Source organism: Argopecten irradians, chromosome 15 (genome assembly GCF_041381155.1).
Source record: "Argopecten irradians isolate NY chromosome 15, Ai_NY, whole genome shotgun sequence".
NCBI lineage: Eukaryota > Metazoa > Mollusca > Bivalvia > Pectinida > Pectinidae > Argopecten > Argopecten irradians.
The window spans coordinates 10575034-10598477 of NC_091148.1; the positions used below are offsets into that span (position 1 = coordinate 10575034).

At 34.5% G+C, this 23444-nt stretch overlaps 1 protein-coding gene across 7 annotated transcripts in view; it reads left to right on the plus strand.

Moving 5' to 3' along the window:
• The first annotated feature begins 224 nt into the window (after positions 1–224).
• Positions 225–23444, plus strand: part of LOC138308960 (kinesin-like protein KIF13A) — a 270403-nt gene continuing 247183 nt past the window's right edge. For all 7 annotated transcript variants that reach the window (XM_069250018.1, XM_069250023.1, XM_069250022.1 and 4 more), the window contains exon 1: positions 225–416. In XM_069250018.1, coding sequence (XP_069106119.1) covers positions 362–416 — 55 coding nt within the window. In that variant the 5' untranslated portion in view covers positions 225–361. The remainder of the gene's footprint in view (positions 417–23444) is intronic.

The following is a 23444-nucleotide window of genomic DNA, read 5'->3' on the forward strand; positions in this document are numbered from 1 at the left end:
TTTCCACACCAAAATAATGTTTCTTAGATATCTCCTTTGAATCTTGTAATTGTGAAAAAACAAAACAATAACTTCAATGAAGCATATTTTATCATAGTGTAATTAGAAACAATCCGGGTCGATAATGTATAATAATGATATTTTGTTGTTAAGATTTTGAGACGGCCCCCTAAAAGAACCGGAAATAGAATGGATGAATCATGAGAATGCCCGGATATAATCATATTGCCAATATGGCGCAGGGGATGTAGAGATCAGGCGGTTGCGAGGGATATATTAAACCGACATGTGTTTTATGCGCCGTACATAGTTCTTATTCATCTTCGTGTGTTCGTTGGAGTAAATAATACAATCCAGGAAAATGTCGACGGTGAAAGTGAAGGTAGCCGTGAGGGTTCGCCCTATGAATAGGCGAGGTAAGTGCATGTTATGTTTGTTCCAAACGTTCGGTAACATTGTGAGACTGCTGGCTTCAAAGTCATGCATTATAAATTATTGTGGAATATCTCAAGACTTACGGGACATACCGGTGCATTTATATCAATGTCGTACTAATCTCGTAGAGGTTTTCTGTAGAGAAATGAGCTGTTACTCGTTATTTTTCGTATGCAGTGTGTATTATTGTTGGAATACACAAGCAATTGTAAAAACTTGACAGGTGCTCGCTCAAGCAGGCGATGCTTAACATCAATAGATGAATAGACAGGCTCTGAAGTTCTGAACATCACGCCTTGTAAAAACACAATTGGAACTTAACCAATAATTACATATTACAATTGAAAATATAATAGCCAAAACATTTTGGATAATTCATCTTCATGAAATTATGAATTAGCTGCTTACTTTGTAAATGTTTCTGGTTACAAACAGTGTAATGACTGTGTTGCGCAACTCTTGTACATTATTTATACGTCTCTCCAGTTTTAACATATGCTTTGATGCAGAAGATTAATTTTGTTTTGTCAATATCTAAATATAATTTTTTTTATTTGTGGTCAAAGATAGAACGATAGTAGCACATTACTATTATATAAAGTGTTAGTGCATGACAACTGTGTACAACACACATATTTATATATATCGTGCAGTATAGGTATTTTAAATACGCTTACCATAGATTTCTAAATACATTTCCTTCAGATGGGAACTTGATTCCAAATGTATAAATGACTTTATCATAAATTATAATCAGCTAGTATAGCTCTTATGATGTTGATAAATTTTCAACACTACGCTTTTGGTCAATAGCTTAAGCATATTATGTAGCCCAATATTACAGCTCTGATGTATTTAGAAATAAATGTCTAATATAGTCAAGATGCATATGACTATTAGAAAACAAATCCTGCAGATCGACGATGAGTTATTTCTCAAATTAGCTCAATATGCCAATAGAACACTGACTTTAGATGGTACGGATGTAAAGCCTAGTAATTAATTGGCAGAGTCATATAGTCTAGTTGGTGATAAACAAGTCATTAATTGATTAATTATTCATTTTTATAATTGTTGATAAAGCAATTAAATTTTCAATGCCTGAAGCAAGATTAGTGCATGGGCCATATTTCCTATGAAAATGTGATGAAATTTAGTACAACCCTCTTGACACTGTCACATTGTAAAATTTTGGAGTTACTATAAAATTCTTGCATTTTACAATTTAACCTTTTGAACTATATAGTTACCTTAGGTTTAATGGCCTCCTTTAAAAAAAAATCTTCTGTTTCTGTGTTGGTTTTTTTCTTTAAATTAATGCAATCTATTTCTAATATTTACAGAGAAATAGGTATACTAGATCTCTATGTAAAGACCATCCAATGGACAAAACAAAATGGTCTTTATTGTAAAGTGTTCTTTATGCAGAGGTCAAAATGGGTTGATATTGTCCAAGTGAGACCCTGTAGAAAGTGGTCCAAATAGACAATTTTTTTTAATTAGGCAGGTGGTCTTTATACAGAGGTTTTCTAGTATAACGCATGTTTTACTATAACTCTTAAAAAGTGATTTGATCGTATTAGGTAGGTGGTCTTTATACAGAGGTTGTCAGTATAAGGTTAGTTTGATGGAATCCCATGTCATCTGAAAAATCCTGTTGATATTACTCCTTTGACCGTTGTTAGTTTTTAACTCTAAGAAGGTTGAGTTTTGTTAGTTAAGTGTCCTATTTACAGCCTGGGTAATGTTTGTTGGTGGAGGAAAGCCAGAGTACTTGGAGAAAAACCACTGATCAACAGTCCTTACCTGGCAACTGGCGCCCCACATGGGTTCAACCTCACTACTCAGAGGTGGAGAGCCTGTGGTAATTATAATATGTCGAGACATTTTAACCACTCGGCTACCGCAGCACTCTAAGTGAAACATGAAGCATGGTGACAGGTCTATATTGTTCTACAGTCTGTGTATGGTGATCAATCTACCACAGTTCTATTGTTATGTATTTGGGAGACTAAGAATGAATATATGTGCTGGAGACTCCTAAACAGCTTCTAGTATAGCTAGCCCACTGTCTTCTCAACTTTGAAATATTAGAAATTTGAACTTGGATATTTTCTCTTCATGGATCTTTACAAAATTAGCTGGTCAATACTCAGCTTTTAGAAATTAATAAAGAACTTAGGGTTTGCATTTACGCCATATCCTTTTGAAGATTTGAAAATGAAAATAATGTCCCCATAGGCACCTTTTTCTAAAAGTCCATTACATAAGGGGACTCCTTTTCAATGTATTGAAGATATTGAAGCAATGGTAACCCCTAGCTATGATATGGATGGAATCATTCCTTCTTGTTTTTCATTACAGATGTCACTGTGTGTTATTTCATATAAATTACATTTATAGATAAGAAAAAAGATTCAAGATTGTGAATGAAAAATAGTAATTTAGCTAGAGAAAGATATATAAAAAAACCTAAAAAATTGTATGCGTTTGATTTCAAAATAACTTAACAATTTTTTGTATTCAATAATTTCAGAGGCTTGTGCCTTTTGAATTGGAAAACACTACATTTCGTCTTTCTTGAAACATGCATATTTTAGACAGGTTTTCGTTAAAAATATTTACATCAAATTGGGGAAAAATGGTCAAATTTTCTTAGGGGAAGGGACTGTTATTTTGCCCTAAATGTACCCAAACATCACTGATAGATATCTAGTGAAGAGTTTAAGTATAAAAGTACATGATCTGGTGAAATCGGCACATTGATACTGTATATATATGTTATACTGTATCACTTAGCCCCACTTAGCCACACAAGTGTTTCAAGTGTTGACTCACTTAACGATTTCCATGATGACAAGCTTAAGGTGTATTGACGTGTGTAGCTTTTTTTTTTTTTTTTTTTTTTTTTGAATTTCGTAGTTAAAAGATGTAAACAAGTTACGACTGTAAACACGTATTGTTGTGTACGCTGGTTGTAATGTAAGTAACAATGAGCACTCTGAATAGGTAGTCAGGAAACTAATTGTTTGGAGCAATGTCTTAAATGTAAGTGTGATGGCATAGATTGGGGCTGCAGTGGCCGAATGTTAAGGCGTTACGATATGTTTCTACTTATAGTCTTCTATTCCTTTGTTTTGAATGTGAATCCGATGTAGAGTAACAATCGATGTAGGATTTTTTAAGGCGATCAAGTCCAGAACGCTAATTTTCAAATTTTGATGAGTTCCAATACAAAAGAAAAAAAAAAAAAAATATAGAAGGTTTTTCAAATTTTGGTGAGTTCCACAGGACTTGTCTAGGTGTGTCCGGTAAATCATTGGTAAAGCACTGTTGTCAGGTACTGAAGGTAATCTGGTTGGTTGATGGTCTTATTAACCGTTCATCTAAGAGTTTATAGTTTGAATCTCATGCTGCCAGGTACTGACTGAAGGTTGATTTTTTTTTCTCTGTATACTCTGGCTTTCCTTCATCATCTAAATCTGAAATATATATATAACCTTAAATGACACTGTTGTTGAAAGGCCACTGTACATTTGACCTCTATATTAATTAAGGATTTCAGATCTTGGAGAATAGCCACTTATCTATCATTACTGTAGAATATGAAATATTTGTGTGTACTTTTTTGTGGTGGTTTGGAACTTTTGTATAGTTTCATGGGTAGAAATACTTTTGGTTAGTTGATGGAGCAATTGAATAGTGACCTTATTAAGATAATACAACAAATTTCTTTGTTTTTAAATTCGTGGTTCTACAGCACAGGGTTTGCGCTGGGTGTTCTATAAATGGGGTCCTCCTCAGATAAAACGGGGTCCCCTAATGTAATTCAATTGGAATGGAGTTTTAGAAAATAAGCAGTGTCCTTTTGATTTTCTATATATGCTTAAATTGGATATGGGGATGACAGCAACCATCAAAACAACTAAGGTTTCTACACAACGGGAATTTCATGTTACGTAGTACTGGTATATGTTGATCTTAGAATGTTGGACATGTTAACCACTATCGCACCATGATCCCATTACTGACCTTTCATCGAATTTATTGGAATGTGTTCCCATTCACATAGTGCTGAGGAGTTATGTCCCCTGTTTGTAATGTCAAACGTTTACGGCCATGTCTATGATGAACACACCTGTGAAATTCTCATCCCAGGCTTCGGAAGAGGATTAAATATTTACACATGTGTATTGTGTATTACCTGTGAGCGCTGGACCATAAAGTTTGTATACCACCTGTTCACACATGAGCAATGAACCATGTCTGTATCAATGAAAGTAAAAGTGTCTGGGAATTTAGCGATTTTTACCCATCAGATATCTGATGAAATATTTGATTTTTTTCGCATTATGGTTTTGTTCATAGTACATTGTAGCATTAAGGGTAAAAGCTAGCTTTCTCTAAGTGTCATGGCCAGTAGGTTAGTGGTCATGGTGGCTGATAAGTCTCGTACACTATAAACGTGATGACGTAATATGCAATGACTGTTGCTGTGGTTGATATTCTGCTTTTCTGTGGGCTGTCATGGTAGCATACATTGTTCCAATAGCTATATTGACTGAAATGACGTTTCCTTCTTGTGTCCTTATTTATGCTTGGGTCAAAATGGTCAAGTGGTTGAGGTATCTTACATTCTACCTCTAGTCCTCCACCTCTGGGAAATGGTGGCTGAGTGGTTAAGGTGTCTGACTTTCTACCACTAGTCCTCCACCTCTGGGAAATGGTGGCTGAGTGGTTAAGGTGTCTGACTTTCTACCACTAGCTGTCCACCTATTGGTCCTTGTGGCTGAGTTGTTTAGGTGTCTGACATTCTACCACTAGTCCTCCACCTCTAGGTCACAGTGAGTGGTTAAGGTGTCTGACATTCTACCAATAGTCCTCCACCTCTGGGAAATGGTGGCTGAGTGGTTAAGGTGTCTGACTTTCTACCACTAGTCCTCCACCTCTGCCAAATGATGGCTGAGTGGTTAAGGTGTCTGACTTTCTACCACTAGTCCTCCACCTCTGGGAAATGGTGGCTGAGTGGTTAAGGTGTCTGACTTTCTACCACTTGCTGTCCAACTATTGGTCCTTGTGGCTGAGTTGTTTAGATGTCTGACATTCTACCACTAGTCCTCCACCTCTAGGTCACAGTGAGTGGTTAAGGTGTCTGACATTCTACCAATAGTCCTCCACCTCTGGGAAATGGTGGCTGAGTGGTTAAGGTGTCTGACTTTCTACCACTAGTCCTCCATCTCTAGGTCACAGTGGCTGAGTGGTTAAGGTGTCTGAAATTCTACCACTATAGACCTCTACCCCTAGGTCACAGTGGCTGAGTGGTTAAGGTATCAGACATTCTACCACTAGTACTCCACGTCTGGGTCATGATGGCTGAGTGGTTAAGGTATCAGACATTCTAACACTAGCCCTCCACCTCTGGGTCATGATGGCTGAGTGGTTAAGGTGTCTGACATTCTACCATTAATTTCCCACCTCTAGGTCACAGTGGCTGAGTGGTTAAGGTGTCCGACATTCTACCACTAGCTGTCCACCTCTAGGTCATGATGGCTGAGTGGTTAAGGTGTCTGACATTCTACCATTAATTTCCCACCTCGTTGTCACTGTGGCTGAGTAGTTAAGGTGTCCAACATTCTCTTTCTTAAACTCTTCATTTCTAGGATATAGTAGTTGAGTGGTTGTAAGCTGACTCCTATTTCCAATTAGCTATAGCCTAAAAGTATGAAGCCTAGTACTTTGAACTTTTGTCATAAGGACAATGATTTATACATGTAGCTTTCCTTCACAAAACAAAGTCTAATGTTTCTTTTAATGGACATAAACCAAAAATTACAATAAAATAATTCTGGTTTCCAAATAAAGTCATTTAGTCATTGATATAGACATACATAATTAAATATATATGCTACATATATATACATTACTATATCTGATCAATGGCTGCGACACAGCGCCCAGGTCTTTTGATGTAGGAAGGTTCAAAAGCAGAGTAGTAAAAAATCTACGTCTCGACTCATTTAGAAATGTAGTGGGATCGATATCAGAAACATTGTAATGTTTATATGTAATTAGCATGTGGGTTATATATACATATCCGTGTAGACTTGTTTGTACCTGGGAAATTGTATATTAAAGTTTAATATGTTAGGTGAATCAATGATTCAGAAAACCTGGGGAGTTGAGCATGAGAGGTATGTTGGTCTTAGTGGCACGGCTCTGATTGGGTAATTGTTTGATGACCAAGGACACCAGGCAACTAATTAACTATGAATTAATTTTGCCAGGCCTTTATTTTGTATTTGCATATTACAGAGTTATCTGCCCTTGCAAGTAGGTATTGACTGTGATGTCACATGTTTGGGAGCATAACGTTATGCTTTTCAGAAAAATGATATAGTGGAGGGTTGCTTGAACAGAAATTGTCTGAACAAGACATTTATCTTTGTATTTATTTAGTAAGTTATTGGTTAACAGTGGCTTAGTGGTTAACTATACTGTAGAAGTACTGGTATTACTACAAGTCTTCCACCTCTGGGTTTTAAGTTCAAATTCTGATGTGGGTCAGTTGCCAGGTACTGACTGATGGTCTGTGGCTTTTCTCATCATACTCCAGCTTTCTTCCACCTCCTAAACATCAGGCATGTTCTTAAATAGCCTGTCTGTTCATTGGACGTTAAACTAAATAAAACCGTACCAAACCCTCCGAAAGTAAATTCCATGTCTCTGCCTACAAATATGTACCTATAAAGGAGAATTCCTCATTCTTGCAGAAGTGAGAATCTGAAAGGGAGACATTTCATTCCAAAGGATCTTTAATTCATTCACCCCTGAAGAAACAATTGGACTCTTCTACTTCAAAACCTGAGACAGCCCATTATAAAATTTCAGGGGTGAATTCCACGACACTGCTGGATGAAGTCTTTTACTTATCTTTCAGTTCTTAATTGAGATAAACCTTATTCAGCTCGCTTAAATAATTTTAACAAAAGTGGGGTGTGTGTGTGTGCTTATTTATGAACCAAAATGTAAGTTATTGACGAAAAAATTCCGCCATATTATATTTCAAATTTTTATGTACTCATGGTACAGTAATATCTGTTACAGTAAACATGCGTATGTCTTTTAACCCATGAGACTCATTCTTATGTCGTTATTCAAATGTAAAAGACTCGCAATTTCATGTAATATGGGATACAATGCTGATGTTAGAGGCATCACATGTTGTAAAACATTGTTAATTCCATGGGATGGGGGCGTTTATACAACTTCAATTCTTCTCTAGAAAAGGGGAGGGGTGCTAATTACGAGGAATACAGTATGTATTTCTGTTAAAAGGACTGATTTATACATATGCTGAGTCTTTGAAACAGAAATTTTCTTCCCAAGGATTCTCTGTTTCCATACTGTGGACTGATCAACCTGAATCTAACTTTATAATCAGAGATTAGCTGTATAGGTCACAGGCCGATAATTTCTGCTTGATTAATTCGGGTGTTGCTGATAATCGAGAAGGTTGATTAAATAACATCAGACACAACTCTGGTTCTGTAACTCATTTTGCTCCAGATCGATTTTCTAGTATTTTTGATGGAGAATTAAAAACATCAAAAGATGTATATGAACTGATTGTTGTTGGTATTCCGCGGTTGAGTTAGTCAGTCGTTGAACAGATGTAATCGTTTTGTCAATCCCCGTTGTTCTTCCCAGCTGGAAACATTTCGGAATTGAAGCATTTAAATCACGGTCAGTGAAGTGTTTTAGATGCATTAGGTGGTAGAATTATGATAACGGTGTAGAGGAAAAGTGTCCTTTAGGGTTTTATTAGTTTAACACTCTTTTAACAGTCAAGGTCATGTAAAGATTTGCCAGGTTTGTTGGTGGAGGAAAGCTGGAGTACCCGGAGAAAAAACTAAAAACAAGTGGTCAGTACCTGGCATCTGTCCCACATGGGATTCAAACCTGCGACCCAGAGGTAGAGGGCTTGTGGGAATGTGTCGAGACATCATAACCACTCGGCCACTGTGGCCCCTTCATTTACGGAAATCCTCTGGCTCCTCTGACGGTTAGTCTGTGACAATGGTCAGTCAGTGACGATAAATATATTAAATATTTTGAATAAGGATTGATCCTTAAATAGGGTCAAGGTGATTTTGGGTGTAAGAGTAAATAATTAAATGAAACTCTGTTGTTTATGTTGGAATGCGCTTGATATATTAAGTTCAAATGACAGTGGTTTTTCTCAAGGTACTCCAGCTTTCCTCCACCAACAAACCTGGCACATCCTTACATGACCCTGACTAGTAATAGGACGCTAAACTTAACTTATTAATTGATACCAAACCAAGTGCGATTATTGTAGTTGTTAGTTTTTTAATTTCAGTTTAAAAAAGTTGTCTACTAATATATTCTAATTCCATATATATATTACAGGTCAAGAATTAGAGTCATATTTCCCTTCCACCAACAAACCTGTTAAAGCACATCCGTTTGGATATTACATGACCCTGAATGGGACCAGTTAATAGGACGCTGCATTCAATATTCTATATTTAATTGAATGGAACTTGTTACTTGATACCAAGCAATGAGAATGGGATAACAAATGATTAACAAAGGAAAATTTAGTTGGTTAAAGTCAGTTGTTGGTTTTTGTTTCTTATTTACATGTCCAAATTTACCACTAGCAAAAACATGTGGACTTTAGAAATATATCCTACAATATCAGTACTTTTAGCAATATGTATGAATATGTAGGTCACTGGAGCATAGTCTATAAAATATATTTGATTTAATTTTCTGATAAATTTTTCTGATTTTTCTTAAAACTTCCTTAAAGTGATAATTTGAAATTAATGTTTATCATCACGAGGAAGTTGTGGATTTAAAAGGATTTTAAAACATTCACCCCTAAATACCCATTTAGACTCTTCTAAATCAAAGACTAAACCAATCCATTATGAAATTTTAGGGGTGCATGAGTTAATGAGTTACCATGATGATGCAGTATCTAGAGGGTCAGAGGTGTATGCGTAAGGTTTGCAAAATTAAAGGAACTTGAACTTAAAATCATGCAAATTTCCAGCCATGGTGATGAAAGATATGTACAAACCAATTTGCTAACCTCATACATATACATACATTGTGATACATGTACATCACTTTCTCCCTGTAGAGTTGTCGATAATCTTATTATTTTAGGCTAAAGTGGTTACGCCAGTGTTATCAATACCAACAGGAAAATTCACCAGCTTGTGAAGCCATTGATAATATTTGGGTCTGGGTTGGGCTAGACTGATAGTGTTATATAAAACACAACACAAGCTATACATCTGGTAGCTATGGATTATTTCTGCTGTAGGAATGCATTGTTGGATCTCTTCTATATACTTATCGCCTCAATAGATCTTGTTGTTGCTGGCATCTCCTTTTTCATACAAAGACAAAATGAAATCAAGTTTAGAAAAAACTGAATTGTTTGAAAATATTTGTTTCAAATCAAAATTTCTTTGGCATGAAAACAATATTTTTATTATAACAGTAAAGCTCACAAGAGTACAAATTGTGCACAAGGTAAAATGAAATCCAAGTTTAGACAAAAAAACTTAATATTGAAAAATATTAGTTTAAACTTTTTTTGGCATGTAAACAATATTTTTATGAATACGGTAAAGCCCACAAGGGTACAAACTGTATACAAGGCAAAATGAAATCCAAGTGAAGAAAAAAACTAAATATTGTAAAATATTTATTAAAAATATCTTTGGCATGTAAGCGATATTTTCATCAAATAGAAAATCTCACAAGGGTCCATATTGTATTTGAGTTATTAGCTGCCAAACGGTTTGTGAAACCAAACCAATGAGGATGAGTTTCTACAGATTTTGTGTAAAACATGATTGCAGATGCAATATGTTGGAAAGGTAATTTTTGCCCTTGCCACAAAATGATGGTAAGGGACGACTTAAAGTCATAGGGCTGGCAGCATATAGTGTTAACTACATATTGGGTGTTTCAAGTATTTTTAGGGGCCACAGTGCAAGAGTGGTTAAGATGTCTCAATGTATTACAACAAGCCCTCCACCTCTTGGTCGCGAGAATCCCATGTGGGGCAGTTGCTTGCAGGTACTGACTGCTGGTTGGTTGTTTTTCTCCAGGTTCTCTGGCTTTCCTCCACCAACAAACCTGCATTGCGTGATCCTTAAATGACCCTGGCTGTTAATAGGAGTTAGACTACCGTATTCAACCCAATAAGCGCCCATGTCCCTATAAGTGCCCCTCCCCCTATTTGAGGCCTCAATTTCAATTGTTCATGCATAAAGAGATACCAAAACTACACATAACTGTCTAAATTTGCAATAATTTCGTCTTATTAGCACCTTTTCATTTTTTCAATTTTTAAAACACTTATTGGGTCGAATACAGTACTTCAGTGTAGTTGCTAATATTTTCAGGGGTTACGATTTCGCCAAATTAGCAGATTCAACTGACTTCACAAAATTTAATACCTGTTATCTCATGGAATTTTTCCGAAAGTCATGGATTTACATAGCACATCCTGTCATGTAAATGATATATATACTTTCAAAGGCTACAGAATGATTCTCAAAAATAAACCTCACAAATGAGTTCCAATCAGTAAATTTTGACATTTTACACCAGTGAATCTCTACATATCTTACAAACATATGAGGTATAATTTATAGCGACATTAACCAATATTGTTCAGTAACTATGCCTAGCTCTATTGATGTCATCACAAGAGGCGTTGACCATCATATACCTATAATACAAAATGCCTGATAACGCTTTTAGTGTTGAGTTGACCACTCGCCCCGATGAAGTAGGCTCTGGGTTCTGTCCCCTGGCCGAGACACACCAAAGTCTATAAAAGTGGTTTCAGGGCCCAGTTTCATGATCTGAACATTCCTGAAATTTAAGGAAACCCTTAACTAAAAAAATTTCCATAAGAAAGCATTACAGATTTTAAGGAAGGCTCCTTAACTTAAGTTTTTTCCTTAACTTTTGTAATGCTTTTCTATGGGGAATGATCATGAAACTGGGCCCAGCTTCTGCTAAGTTCAAAGCATAAAGTGAGTGGTTGGGTTCCACATGGGTTTCGAACTTGTAACCCAGAGGTGGAGGCCTAGTGGCCATGGCTATGTGTTAGTCCCGGCCACGACAGCCTCTATCAGGTGTAATTCTACCTTGACTGTTTGTATACCTGACTACGGAACTGTTAGTTTCTGTACCTGTCATTGTATGAGGTATAATTGACTAGATTTGATATTTAATGTGTGTCTTTGTCATTTATATCTGTGTAAATATATACAAGACTTTCACACGACAGTTAGGCTGTTCACTGTAGTATATAATAGCTTTTACTATCCATGGTGTAGAATATTTCTCAAGCAACAAAAATAATAACTTTTTTTTAAGGATGAAATATATGTTAAGTATTCATTAAAGGGACAATTCAGTCTAAGAGTACATTAAAACTTGCACATATTTTAGTAACAAATCAGTTCTAATGGAAATTAGATTAGTTGGTTTTACTGTGATATGCCAGAAAAACCAACTGTAGTGAAAAAGTAGGTGAAATGTTCAATTGCCATTACACATAGTCTTGTATGCCGATCCCTGACCCTTGCCTGTGTAGTAAAGAATTTTGTGTCTAGAACTACTCAAATCGCTCTTACAGTTTTATTAACATTGTTAGATGAATGTTCTTGTCTAAAAATGATTTCATCAACTCCTCAGTGGTTATGTATTGCATTTGTTGTACCTGCTTAATCGTATTGATCAACAATTTGGAATTTCAATGGTATTACTCAAAATACTTAACAATATTGTGGAATTTGTCACTTTTTCCTGTCATATGTTCATAAGGAATGTAGAACAATACATTTATGTCATATTTTGCTTCGTGGTTATGTAATGAATTAGCCTCACTGAGTTGTCCCTTTAAAACCATGGTTACTCATATCATATGAAAGTAACATGTAATTATATTCAATAATTCATTGGATAATAATTGTATGATTGTATAATAAATGTAAACTTGCAGTCATTAGTAAAACACATGTTAATTGTCACTTGTAAGAGGGATATAAAACATAATTGATAATACAATGTAAAACATAATGGGTGAAACACTTTAAAATAAAAAAAATAAGTAATTAGACATTTGTAAATCATAAATGGTATGACACATGGAAATCATAATCGCATGGTGCGACATACAAAAATCATTAATTATTTACTATTTAGTTAGACACATGTAAATTATAATTAATCCACTAATTGATAAGATACATGTAAATTAATTATCATTGGAAATTCAAAGACGAAATTTTTTTTTTCATTTATAAGACATGTATACTGTAAACATGTTTATTTTAGCACCGTCAAATTTGACCACAAAATAAAAGGGAAACTGTAAATTCTTCTTTATCACATAACTGGCCCATCCAGCCATGTCATACGGCCATGTCATAAATATCGTGCAGTTTTGACATCATAATCTATGACGTCGCATGATTGCCTCAGTAGATGGAAACATCACATCTGAGCTGGATTTCTATCGTTTTATATAGAGACGAAATTTGAAGTTTTACTTATATTTCTATTAATAAAAGTTATGTGATAAATAGAATCTTACACTCGTTACTATGTGGTATGCATTTGATCAAACTCGTCAAATTATTGATCTTGTTTGATAAATCTGATGTCATATAGCCACTCATGTAAGATCCTAGAGTAGATAATCGTATGTTAGCAGGGATGTAAATTAGCGCATTTCTGTGGTTCAATACCTGGAATCCCTTTACAAAATTTAGCAATGTACATGAATTAGTGCTTCAAAGATAGCAGGAAAAATGCTAAAATAAAACTACCACTAAAATCAGTACATGTACAGTATGTTATCTTTTTGCTAAAACACCTAAATGATCACTATAACTAAGACACATTTACATCAGCCAGCTAGGCCTGAATTAATGCCGGACTAATCAATTTATATTCATTGTATCCATGTTTAGACAAATCATTCACGAATACAAATGTCCTTAAAGTATTATTGGCTTTACATCTATTACACTCGCGATCTATTTATAGACGAAGAGGTATTTCCCGAGGTTAATCTACGGTAGCACTGGTCCATCAATAATTGAGACTAAGCTGTAGTTGTGGAAAACAAAGCTATGTATTGTATGGCGTTCTGTTGAATCTGAAAATGCATTGTGTCGAGTTCTACACTCTACACGATTCAGACCTATAGTGTATTGTGATAAGTGAGAAACATGCAGATGGTCATTGTACTTTATGGTCAATCGATAATCTTGTTGACCTGTGGTCAAGGACTTCATGCAATCAAAGGAGATATTTACATACAAGGCATGTACCTTAACGTAACTTTCCCTATTTTCATTGACAGATAATATTCTTAAAAATACCTTAATTTGAAGAAATTTGAAAGTTGAACATCATAGTTAATTTGAGTGAATATTTTGTTTATTACTCAAGAAAATATATGTTGAAAACTCCCTACGAGAGTTTCAAGATCCCAAAACCGTGTTGGTGAAGTAAGATTTAGCATTGATTTGTCTCACCTCTTAGTAATCGTGATGTCATCTTTTGCCAGATGATTCACATTGCTCAAAATTATGATTAAAATGAAATGTCAATGTCCTGACCGAGATATCATGAATCAATCTTAGACATAATAAGATGTTCCATGATCTTGACCAGAAAGATCTGTTTTGAAGTAGAAATTTTTTCTGTAGTTTATGAAAAAAATCAACTTATCTGGACTTCATTGATCTGATACTGAAGATTACACTATGAATGTATCATGCATGCATTTGTCACTAGGTGCAAATAAAACATCTATATGTCCATAGTAACAGTTCTTTCTGTCTTCCCTTATCTCATTTGGGATCCGAGAAGCTTGAATGTGAAGTCATTGCGATCACGCGTGCTGGTGCGAGATGGTCTGAGATAAAGTCCGTCGACATTCTTCAGGGAATATTTACTCAGCATCTTCATCGGGTATAATTGCATTTTTTTTTTTGGTGGAATCATCGATCAAATAAAAAAGTCTAAAGAATTTGTCAGTTTCTTTGCAGTGAGGATGTTCGTGTAGGGATATTGTCGTGACAGAAATGTCGTGACAGAAATGTCACGGAAAGTTTGATGTTTATGCAGTATAAAAATAAATGTATGTCAACAAGCATACAAATTATAAACATACAAGTGACTGTCAAGCATACAAAGTATAAACATACAAGTGACTGTCAAGCATACAAAGTATAAACATACAAGTGACTGTCAAGCATACAAAGTATAAACATACAAGTGACTGTCAAGCATACAAAGTATAAACATACAAGTGACTGTCAAGCATACAAAGTATAAACATACAAGTGACTGTCAAGCATACAAAGTATAAACATACAAGTGACTGTCAAGTATACAAAGTATAAACATACAAGTGACTGTCAAGCATACAAAGTATAAACATACAAGTGACTGTCAAGCAACAAAGTATAAAACATACAAGTGACTGTCAAGCATACAAAGTATAAACATACAAGTGACTGTCAAGCATACAAAGTATAAACATACAAGTGACTGTCAAGCATACAAAGTATAAACATACAAGTGACTGTCAAGCATACAAAGTATAAACATACAAGTGACTGTCAAGCATACAAAGTATAAACATACAAGTGACTGTCAAGTATACAAAGTATAAACATACAAGTGACTGTCAAGCATACAAAGTATAAACATACAAGTGACTGTCAAGCATACAAAGTATAAACATACAAGTGACTGTCAAGCATACAAAGTATAAACATACAAGTGACTGTCAAGCATACAAAGTATAAACATACAAGTGACTGTCAAGCATACAAAGTATAAACATACAAGTGACTGTCAAGCATACAAAGTATAAACATACAAGTGACTGTCAAGCATACAAAGTATAAAACATACAAGTGACTGTCAAGCATACAAAGTATAAACATACAAGTGACTGTCAAGCATACAAAGTAAAGTATAAACATACAAGTGACTGTCAAGCATACAAAGTATAAACATACAAGTGACTGTCAAGCATACAAAGTATAAACATACAAGTGACTGTCAAGCATACAAAGTATAAACATACAAGTGACTGTCAAGCATACAAAGTATAAACATACAAGTGAGTGACTGTCAAGCATACAAAGTATAAACATACAAGTGACTGTCAAGCATACAAAGTATAAACATACAAGTGACTGTCAAGCATACAAAGTATAAAAGTATAAACATACAAGTGACTGTCAAGCATACAAAGTATAAACATACAAGTGACTGTCAAGCATACAAAGTATAAACATACAAGTGACTGTCAAGCATACAAAGTATAAACATACAAGTGACTGTCAAGCATACAAAGTATAAACATACAAGTGACTGTCAAGCATACAAAGTATAAACATACAAATATAAACATACAAGTGACTGTCAAGATACAAAGTATAAACATACAAGTGACTGTCAAGATACAAAGTATAAACATACAAGTGACTGTCAAGCATACAAAGTATAAACATACAAGTGACTGTCAAGCATACAAAGTATAAACATACAAGTGACTGTCAAGTATACAAAGTATAAACATACAAGTGACTGTCAAGCATACAAAGTATAAACATACAAGTGACTGTCAAGTATACAAAGTATAAACATACAAGTGACTGTCAAGTATACAAAGTATAAACATACAAGTGACTGTCAAGCATACAAAGTATAAACATACAAGTGACTGTCAAGCATACAAAGTATAAACATACAAGTGACTGTCAAGCATACAAAGTATAAACATACAAGTGACTGTCAAGCATACAAAGTATAAACATACAAGTGACTGTCAAGCATACAAGACAAGTGACTGTCAAGCATACAAAGTATAAACATACAAGTGACTGTCAAGCATACAAAGTATAAACATACAAGTGACTGTCAAGCATACAAAGTATAAACATACAAGTGACTGTCAAGCATACAAAGTATAAACATACAAGTGACTGTCAAGCATACAAAGTATAAACATACAAGTGACTGTCAAGTATACAAAAGTATAAACATACAAGTGACTGTCAAGCATACAAAGTATAAAGACTGTCAAGAACAAGTAAACATACTGTCAAGCATACAAAGTATAAACATACAAGTGACTGTCAAATACAAAGTAAAACATCAAGTGACTGTCAAGCATACAAAGTGATCAAAACAAAGTATACAAGTGACTGTCAAGTATACAAAGTATAAACATACAAGTGACTGTCAAGCATACAAAGTATAAACATACAAGTGACTGTCAAGTATACAAAGCATAACATAAAAATATAAGCTGATATAAACATTATACTTCTGAAGCATACAAAGTATAAATATACATTTCAAGCATATATGCATGCAAAGTTTGTAAAATTACCAGGGTCATTCAAGACAAATTATAAATTGACAGCGATAAAGTTTTGATTCACATTACTGATACAGATTAGAATTTACTTTTTATTTTAATATCAATATTTTTTTTATCTGACTTGTAATTGTTGAGTGAATAACTCTTCACTGAAAATTTACTTTGATTACAGATAACACTTAGCTCCTATCAAAGGGTAATGACCGATTCATAACCCACACGTTCAATAAAAATGATGAGATCTTTGTTCGATCCTCAGATATTGTTAAAGTAAAAATCCAGATATTTAATCATTGTTTTGTTCGTGTTACTTCATCAATTTTCGATTCAAAATCATTGAAAATCCTGTAAAGAATCTCAACATCAAGTAATGATATTAAAGTAATGTAACTTAAATCCACTGTAGCACGGAAGATTAGATAACTATCCTGTTATATTTCTGCCCATACTATTACGAAGTGTTATTTACGATTTATACATTATGTACGATCTTAAGATTGCCTCGGGCTATAAAGATATCACTGTGTTGGCAAGGTCTTTGGCATCAGTGTTAGAGCTCGAGGTGTGATCAACAAAGTGGCTTCAGTATCATATAATACCTAATATTTTAAAGTTCTTATCAGCCTCTCAAACTAAAAATTACTGCAGATTTTCCATACCTGCCATATTTGATCCAATAAACGCCCCATCCCTATTCTAAGCATTCCTCCCCCTTTTTGAGGGTTAAATTTCACTTACCTGTAATAAAATGATGGAAAACTTTAGAACTGTATATGTTTTTACTTTATTTCTTTTTCAAATTGATTTATGGCTTACTTCGTGCAGTATTTTTATGAAAGTCTCGTCAAAATTTTGTTAATTTAACACTCCCTTACTTTTTCATTTCCAAGTGGCCTGGGTGATCATATGGTTGAATACAGTACTTGCTTTAAAAATGTTTTCCAAATCTGATTTACAAACACCTAAGTCAATGTTACGTTAATTTGAAATCTGTGTTCTGTGCGAATTCAAAACTCCTTGGATCTATCAAACTCAGTTTTCTCTTACCTTTGGTGGAGATGGTGTTTTCCTTGTCTGAAGGTCAAAGGTCAAAAGTCAAGGCAATTGGAAAGAAGCCATCCGAATGTCAAAGGTCAAGGCAGTTGGATAGGAGTAATTCAAAGGTCAAATGTACATGTCAAGGCTATTGGAAAGGAGCAATCCAAAGGTCAAAGGCCAAAGTCATTGGAAAGGAGCAAGTCAAAGGTCAAGTTCATTGCAAAGAGCAATCCAAAGGTCAAGGTCATTGTTAGAAAATGTGTTTCTGTGCAATGACTCAAGTCCATTTGAGCTCTAACTTCTTAGAATACTTACACATATGGTGACTGTATCCTTTATATATTACTGAATTCAAAGCATGTTTAAATGATATGCGAGTCTTGGATGTTGGGGACTTAAATTGAACGACTGCAGGCAACAAGTCCATTTCCATGTAATTCTTGTTGATCCCTGAGTTATTGGCCATTGCAGAGAGTCCATTACCTGTAATAGGTAGACAGGGCTGGAGCAGACGGCCTTTGTACTGTGTAGAAAGCTTTCAAAAAAACATATAAATGGCTTTGATACAGGAAACAAAGGCTGCATGATGCTGGTATGTGTAAGATAAAATAGGGAGAGCTTTGTACTTCTAAGAGTAAATGTTTTTTGTAGGTAGATATAATTCTTTTACTGATCCAAAATTCCAATAGATATATATATACACTAAAACCTGCCTTAGTGACCACCTCTGTATAAAAACCACCTGCTTAATAAGACCACTTTTCTAGGGTATCAAATTATCAATTTCAATACAAGTCAACCTGTGTACAAAAAACACCAAAAGATGCATTTAAATTTAAAAGATTTACTAGGTAGAATACGGTAAATGGTCTTTTTAGGTAGATCCAAAATATTTAAAAGATTTATTAGGTAGAATTTGATCAATGGTCTTTTTAGGTAGATCTAGTTGTTTCCCTGTTCCACACATTCCAATAGGTACACATAGTAAAACCTTTTTTTAAGAATCACCTCTGTATAAAGACCACTTGGTTATTAAGAGAATTTCCTGTGTGTCCCTTTGGTGGTCTCTATAGACAAGTTTGACTGTAAAACCTGCATTAGTGACCACTTCTGTAGAAAGACTGAACAAGTTTGTTTAATTTGCAACAATTTCTTATGGTCTCAAATTTTAACAAAATTTCACCTTTTCATTTATAAAAATTACTTAATCAAAGACCATTTTCTACAGTAGCTTTAGTGACTACCTCTGTATAACGACCACCTCTTTATAACAACCACCTCTTTAAAACGACCACCTCTGTATAAACACAACCTCTGTATATATATCACCTCTGTATATATATCACCTCTGTATGATGGCCACCTCTGTAGAACGACCAACTGCTGAATAAGATTACTTTCTTAGAGTTCCTAGACCTGGCTATAAAGACCATTATTCTTTGTACTTAAGTGTTTTTTATAGACAGCTAAATATTACTTGTTCTACTTGGATTGTTGACTTTGTAACCTTTGAACCTAAGGGATTTTTTTCAGCATGCTTTGTGGCTTATTTTCGGCCCCATTCTCAATGGAAAATCCTCTAAACTTTCCCAATTCAAGCCTTAAATTTCTTCTAATCAAAAGTTCTTGAAAACTCTAAAAATATTTTTTGAAATTAGTTAGTTGAGGCTTTAAATATTTGTTAATTGGCTTCAGAAAAGTACATAAACTACATTGAAAATTAAAAATCTTATTTATTATGCTCTTTCATATTTTATAATTTTTCCCAAATCTTATTTTTGTCACACATTTTCCCGAATTCAAAGCCATGGGCCCCATTTTCAAAGCAGTGAGAAAAAGCTTGTACAATTTAAGACAGTTCAGAGCAAAATCAATTTAGAATTTAGAATTTGTTGTTGTGACGGTTACCGGGACCGGGAGCTAAAAGAGCTTTTTCATTTTCGAAACAATATATATCACCAAGTTTAGAACAAAGGTATTCTGAATTGCTTAACCATTGCTTATCTATATAAAGGCATCTGTTTTAATTTTTCAAACATTAGACGAAACTCAATTATAAATGAATTGAAAGATTTGTCAGGATTTTAAGTTAATCTGTATTTCATAATAAACTGTCAGTTTGGAATCTTCTGAAATATAGATTGGTAAAATAATTGAATTTAGAAGTTTAATTTAAAGACAATCTTTATCATTTTCCCTTTGGTGATCTCTTCTCTTCAGTCAACTTTAGTGTAATTAAATGATTAAAATTGAATGGAGTTTTAAGAGTAGCAATTTAGTTTTGAAAAATATCCTATCAATACTTGAATTTTTTTTTTGAAAATTGCAAAATGAAATCTTGAAGAGATAAACGAGAGAATGATAGAACAATTTGGTTTGATTAGTTCATCCTATTAACAGCTAGGTTTATTGTGGAGGAAAGCCGGAGTACCCAGAGAAAAACATGGAGGAAGAACTGTAGCTATCTACCAACAAAAATAGCTTAAAAGTAAAAAAAAAAAAAAATTCCGAATAGGAAATAAATTAATTTTTTATATAAAAAATGACGTAATTTCTTTTTTAAATCTTTCAAAAGTGTGGATCTTATATTGAATGGTCATTTGGAGACCGTTAAGTGGCAAATGCCTAAAATCTCAAATGGCTACTGTTAATACAATTGATTAGAAGCTGCCTATCTCTGTTGAGAATTTAGTGGACTTCCTTTCCTCCCAAATTGACATTAAGTGCTCAAGCAGGTGCCCTTTTGTCAAAGGTCAAGCATAAAATCTGTTTTTGTAAAAACCGCTGTCCAACTGAATCCCCGCGATAATGAGCGAGCGAAGGAAGTAACTGTCTGTGTGTGTTGGTAAATAGTGATTATTTTTTCACTTAATTTGCCTCGCTGCACAAGCAAGAGCCTGTACGATTGGTTCGATGAGCAACACTAGAATCACGGAAAGGACTGCTGTGGCTGCTTTTATAAATATCTTAATGGTGTAGGAAGAATACTGTTTCCACATAGATTATCTTTGTTTATGCCCTGTAGATGCATCAGAAGATGGTACTTGACCCGACACGACCTTGCTTATTAATACATCTGACTTCCTTTCCATTGGCAATCAAAGTTACATGTCTTCTATGCTGCATTTAGAGGATGTCTCAAAATCATTTCATTGGGATAGCAGTTGGAGATTATATAAGCTTATAATGATTTTCATGTCTTAATCATTGGTGAATGGGGGATGATTAAACACCTTCATGTAATCTTAATTAAGATAAAGGTCAGCTGATTTAGATACTGAGTGATTTTTAAACACAATTTTATCAATAGCAGTGATTGATAGATTTTTAACATCAACTTTTTCAAAGAATAAACACAAAATCAAAATGTCCATAAAGACCACAAACACAGGGAAAACTGGTATTTATATGTAAAATTGAGTTGAATTAACCATAGAAACTCCTAGATGGTTTCATTAAGCAGATGGTCTTTATACAGAGGTGGTCGCTAAAGACAGGATTGACTGTAAACGAAGCTTGTAGATTGGAAAACGCCTTTGGGGGCTTGACCTGCATACCCCAGAAAGTAATGAATTTATATTTCCACTTTTAGTTGTATCTTATACATACTCTTGCTATTGTTTACAGTTTTGAAGAGGTGTACTAACAACTACCTTCAAGCACTGAAACATGCTTACACTGTCAGGCAACCATGATTCATGGCGTTGTTCGATCAGATGTAATATAACAGTTTATGGCCGATAGCTGACGTAGATTCGGTGTCTAACGCTCTATAGGGAGGGCTTTACCCGAAGGTTAATTTAATGAATCTTTGCTTCAAAGCAGATTCAGCTTTTATTCCATAGTGACAGCATGAATTTATAATGGGGAGAGCTATAGATAGGCTTTGGCGATATTGGCCGATGATTTGTAAATGAAGAGATTTTTGATAACCATGGTGGGAATGTTAACAGCTAGTGCACTGTTGTCACAATGTGTCATTGGATTTGGAGTAGAATGGCTATAGATTTTGATAATTATGTAATGCATTCACATTAGTTGATTAACAACGTATCTCTAAAAATTTGATGTGATGTAAAATAACATATTGAATTTGATGATGTTGAATAATAATACTATTTTTGTCGTAAAATCTTTCTTTATCATTTCTGTGTAACAAATCTACTTTTGTTGACGTCTGCCTTTAAATATAAATGGCTAAGAGATGATCATAGTTTTATTCTTTTCGCCTTAAATTTGCCTTCTTCTTGCAGACTTTAAGAAAATAATTGAAAATAAGTTATAATAAGTCAAACCTTCCTGTAAAGAACACCAAAATATAACTTATTCACCCCTGAAGACACATTTAGACTCTTCTAAATCAAAGATAGACCAGTCCATTATGAAATTCCGGGGATGAAAGGGTTAAAGCTTAAGCCATTTTGTGACCTTTTATCTTTATACTCAGGACAAACTGGTCAGTTGAGATCCGAAGAAAATGGTTTATGAAGCTTACATAAAAAGAGACATAAAAGAATATTTTTATTGTTGAAAAAAATAAAGGGAAAACGCATACTAAATTATCTGTCTGTTCTCTTTCAGAAGCTCTTTTTACAGAGTAACTGAATGATTTTTGGCAACACAACAGAATCAGTAAAATCAATATTGAGTCTATCCGCGCTGGTCGCAATGGTCTAAGCAGTAGGACCCTTTCTCGACTTATCAATTCTCAGACAAGCTCACGCTACGGTTTCACCGTCAGTTCAGAGAGAATAGGTCCCATGGAGTTTGAATGTTTCATTTGGCGATCAGAATGGAATATTCGTTTTTCGCTTTATGGTAGAATTTGGCAGGCGGCACTAGTCTATGTGTTTTGTTTCTGACTCGTAAATAGCATTCACATTTTATCAAGCAGCTTTAATTTGCTGAGCCCAATCTTGGCAAAACTAAACGTTCTTGAAGATTAAAGCTTGAAATTTTGTATAAAACACTTGTATGATTCAAGCTGTTTATTACCTAGGTAGTGTTGCAAAGGAGAAATGGTGCTTAAGATTTAAAACTTAAAGTTCTTAACTAAAGTGAGTACTCCTTAAAGAACCGGATTTAAACCGGATGATTATGAGGGAGGAGGCCATATTCTAAAGCAAATCATAATGAGAGATGCCAATATTTAAAAAAAAAATTGTAAAATTATTGTGTCGATATATGTGAGGACTAAATTTGGAGGTCTGTCATATATATATTACTTTTACAGTATTCGACCCAATAAATGCCCAGGGAGTTAAAAAAATGAAAAAAAAAAATGAAAAGGTTGTTGATAAGGGAAAGTTATTGCAAATCTATACCGTTTTGATAGTTTGGATCTTATGCTCAGGCAGTTGAAATGAGGCCGCAAAAAGAGGAGCGGTGCTTAAAGGGAGCTGGGCGCTTGTTGGATCGAATATGGTATGTCCGAATTATTTTTACAAAATTATTGCACAGAGGTTAAACCGATAATAGGGTGCATAGGTGAAAT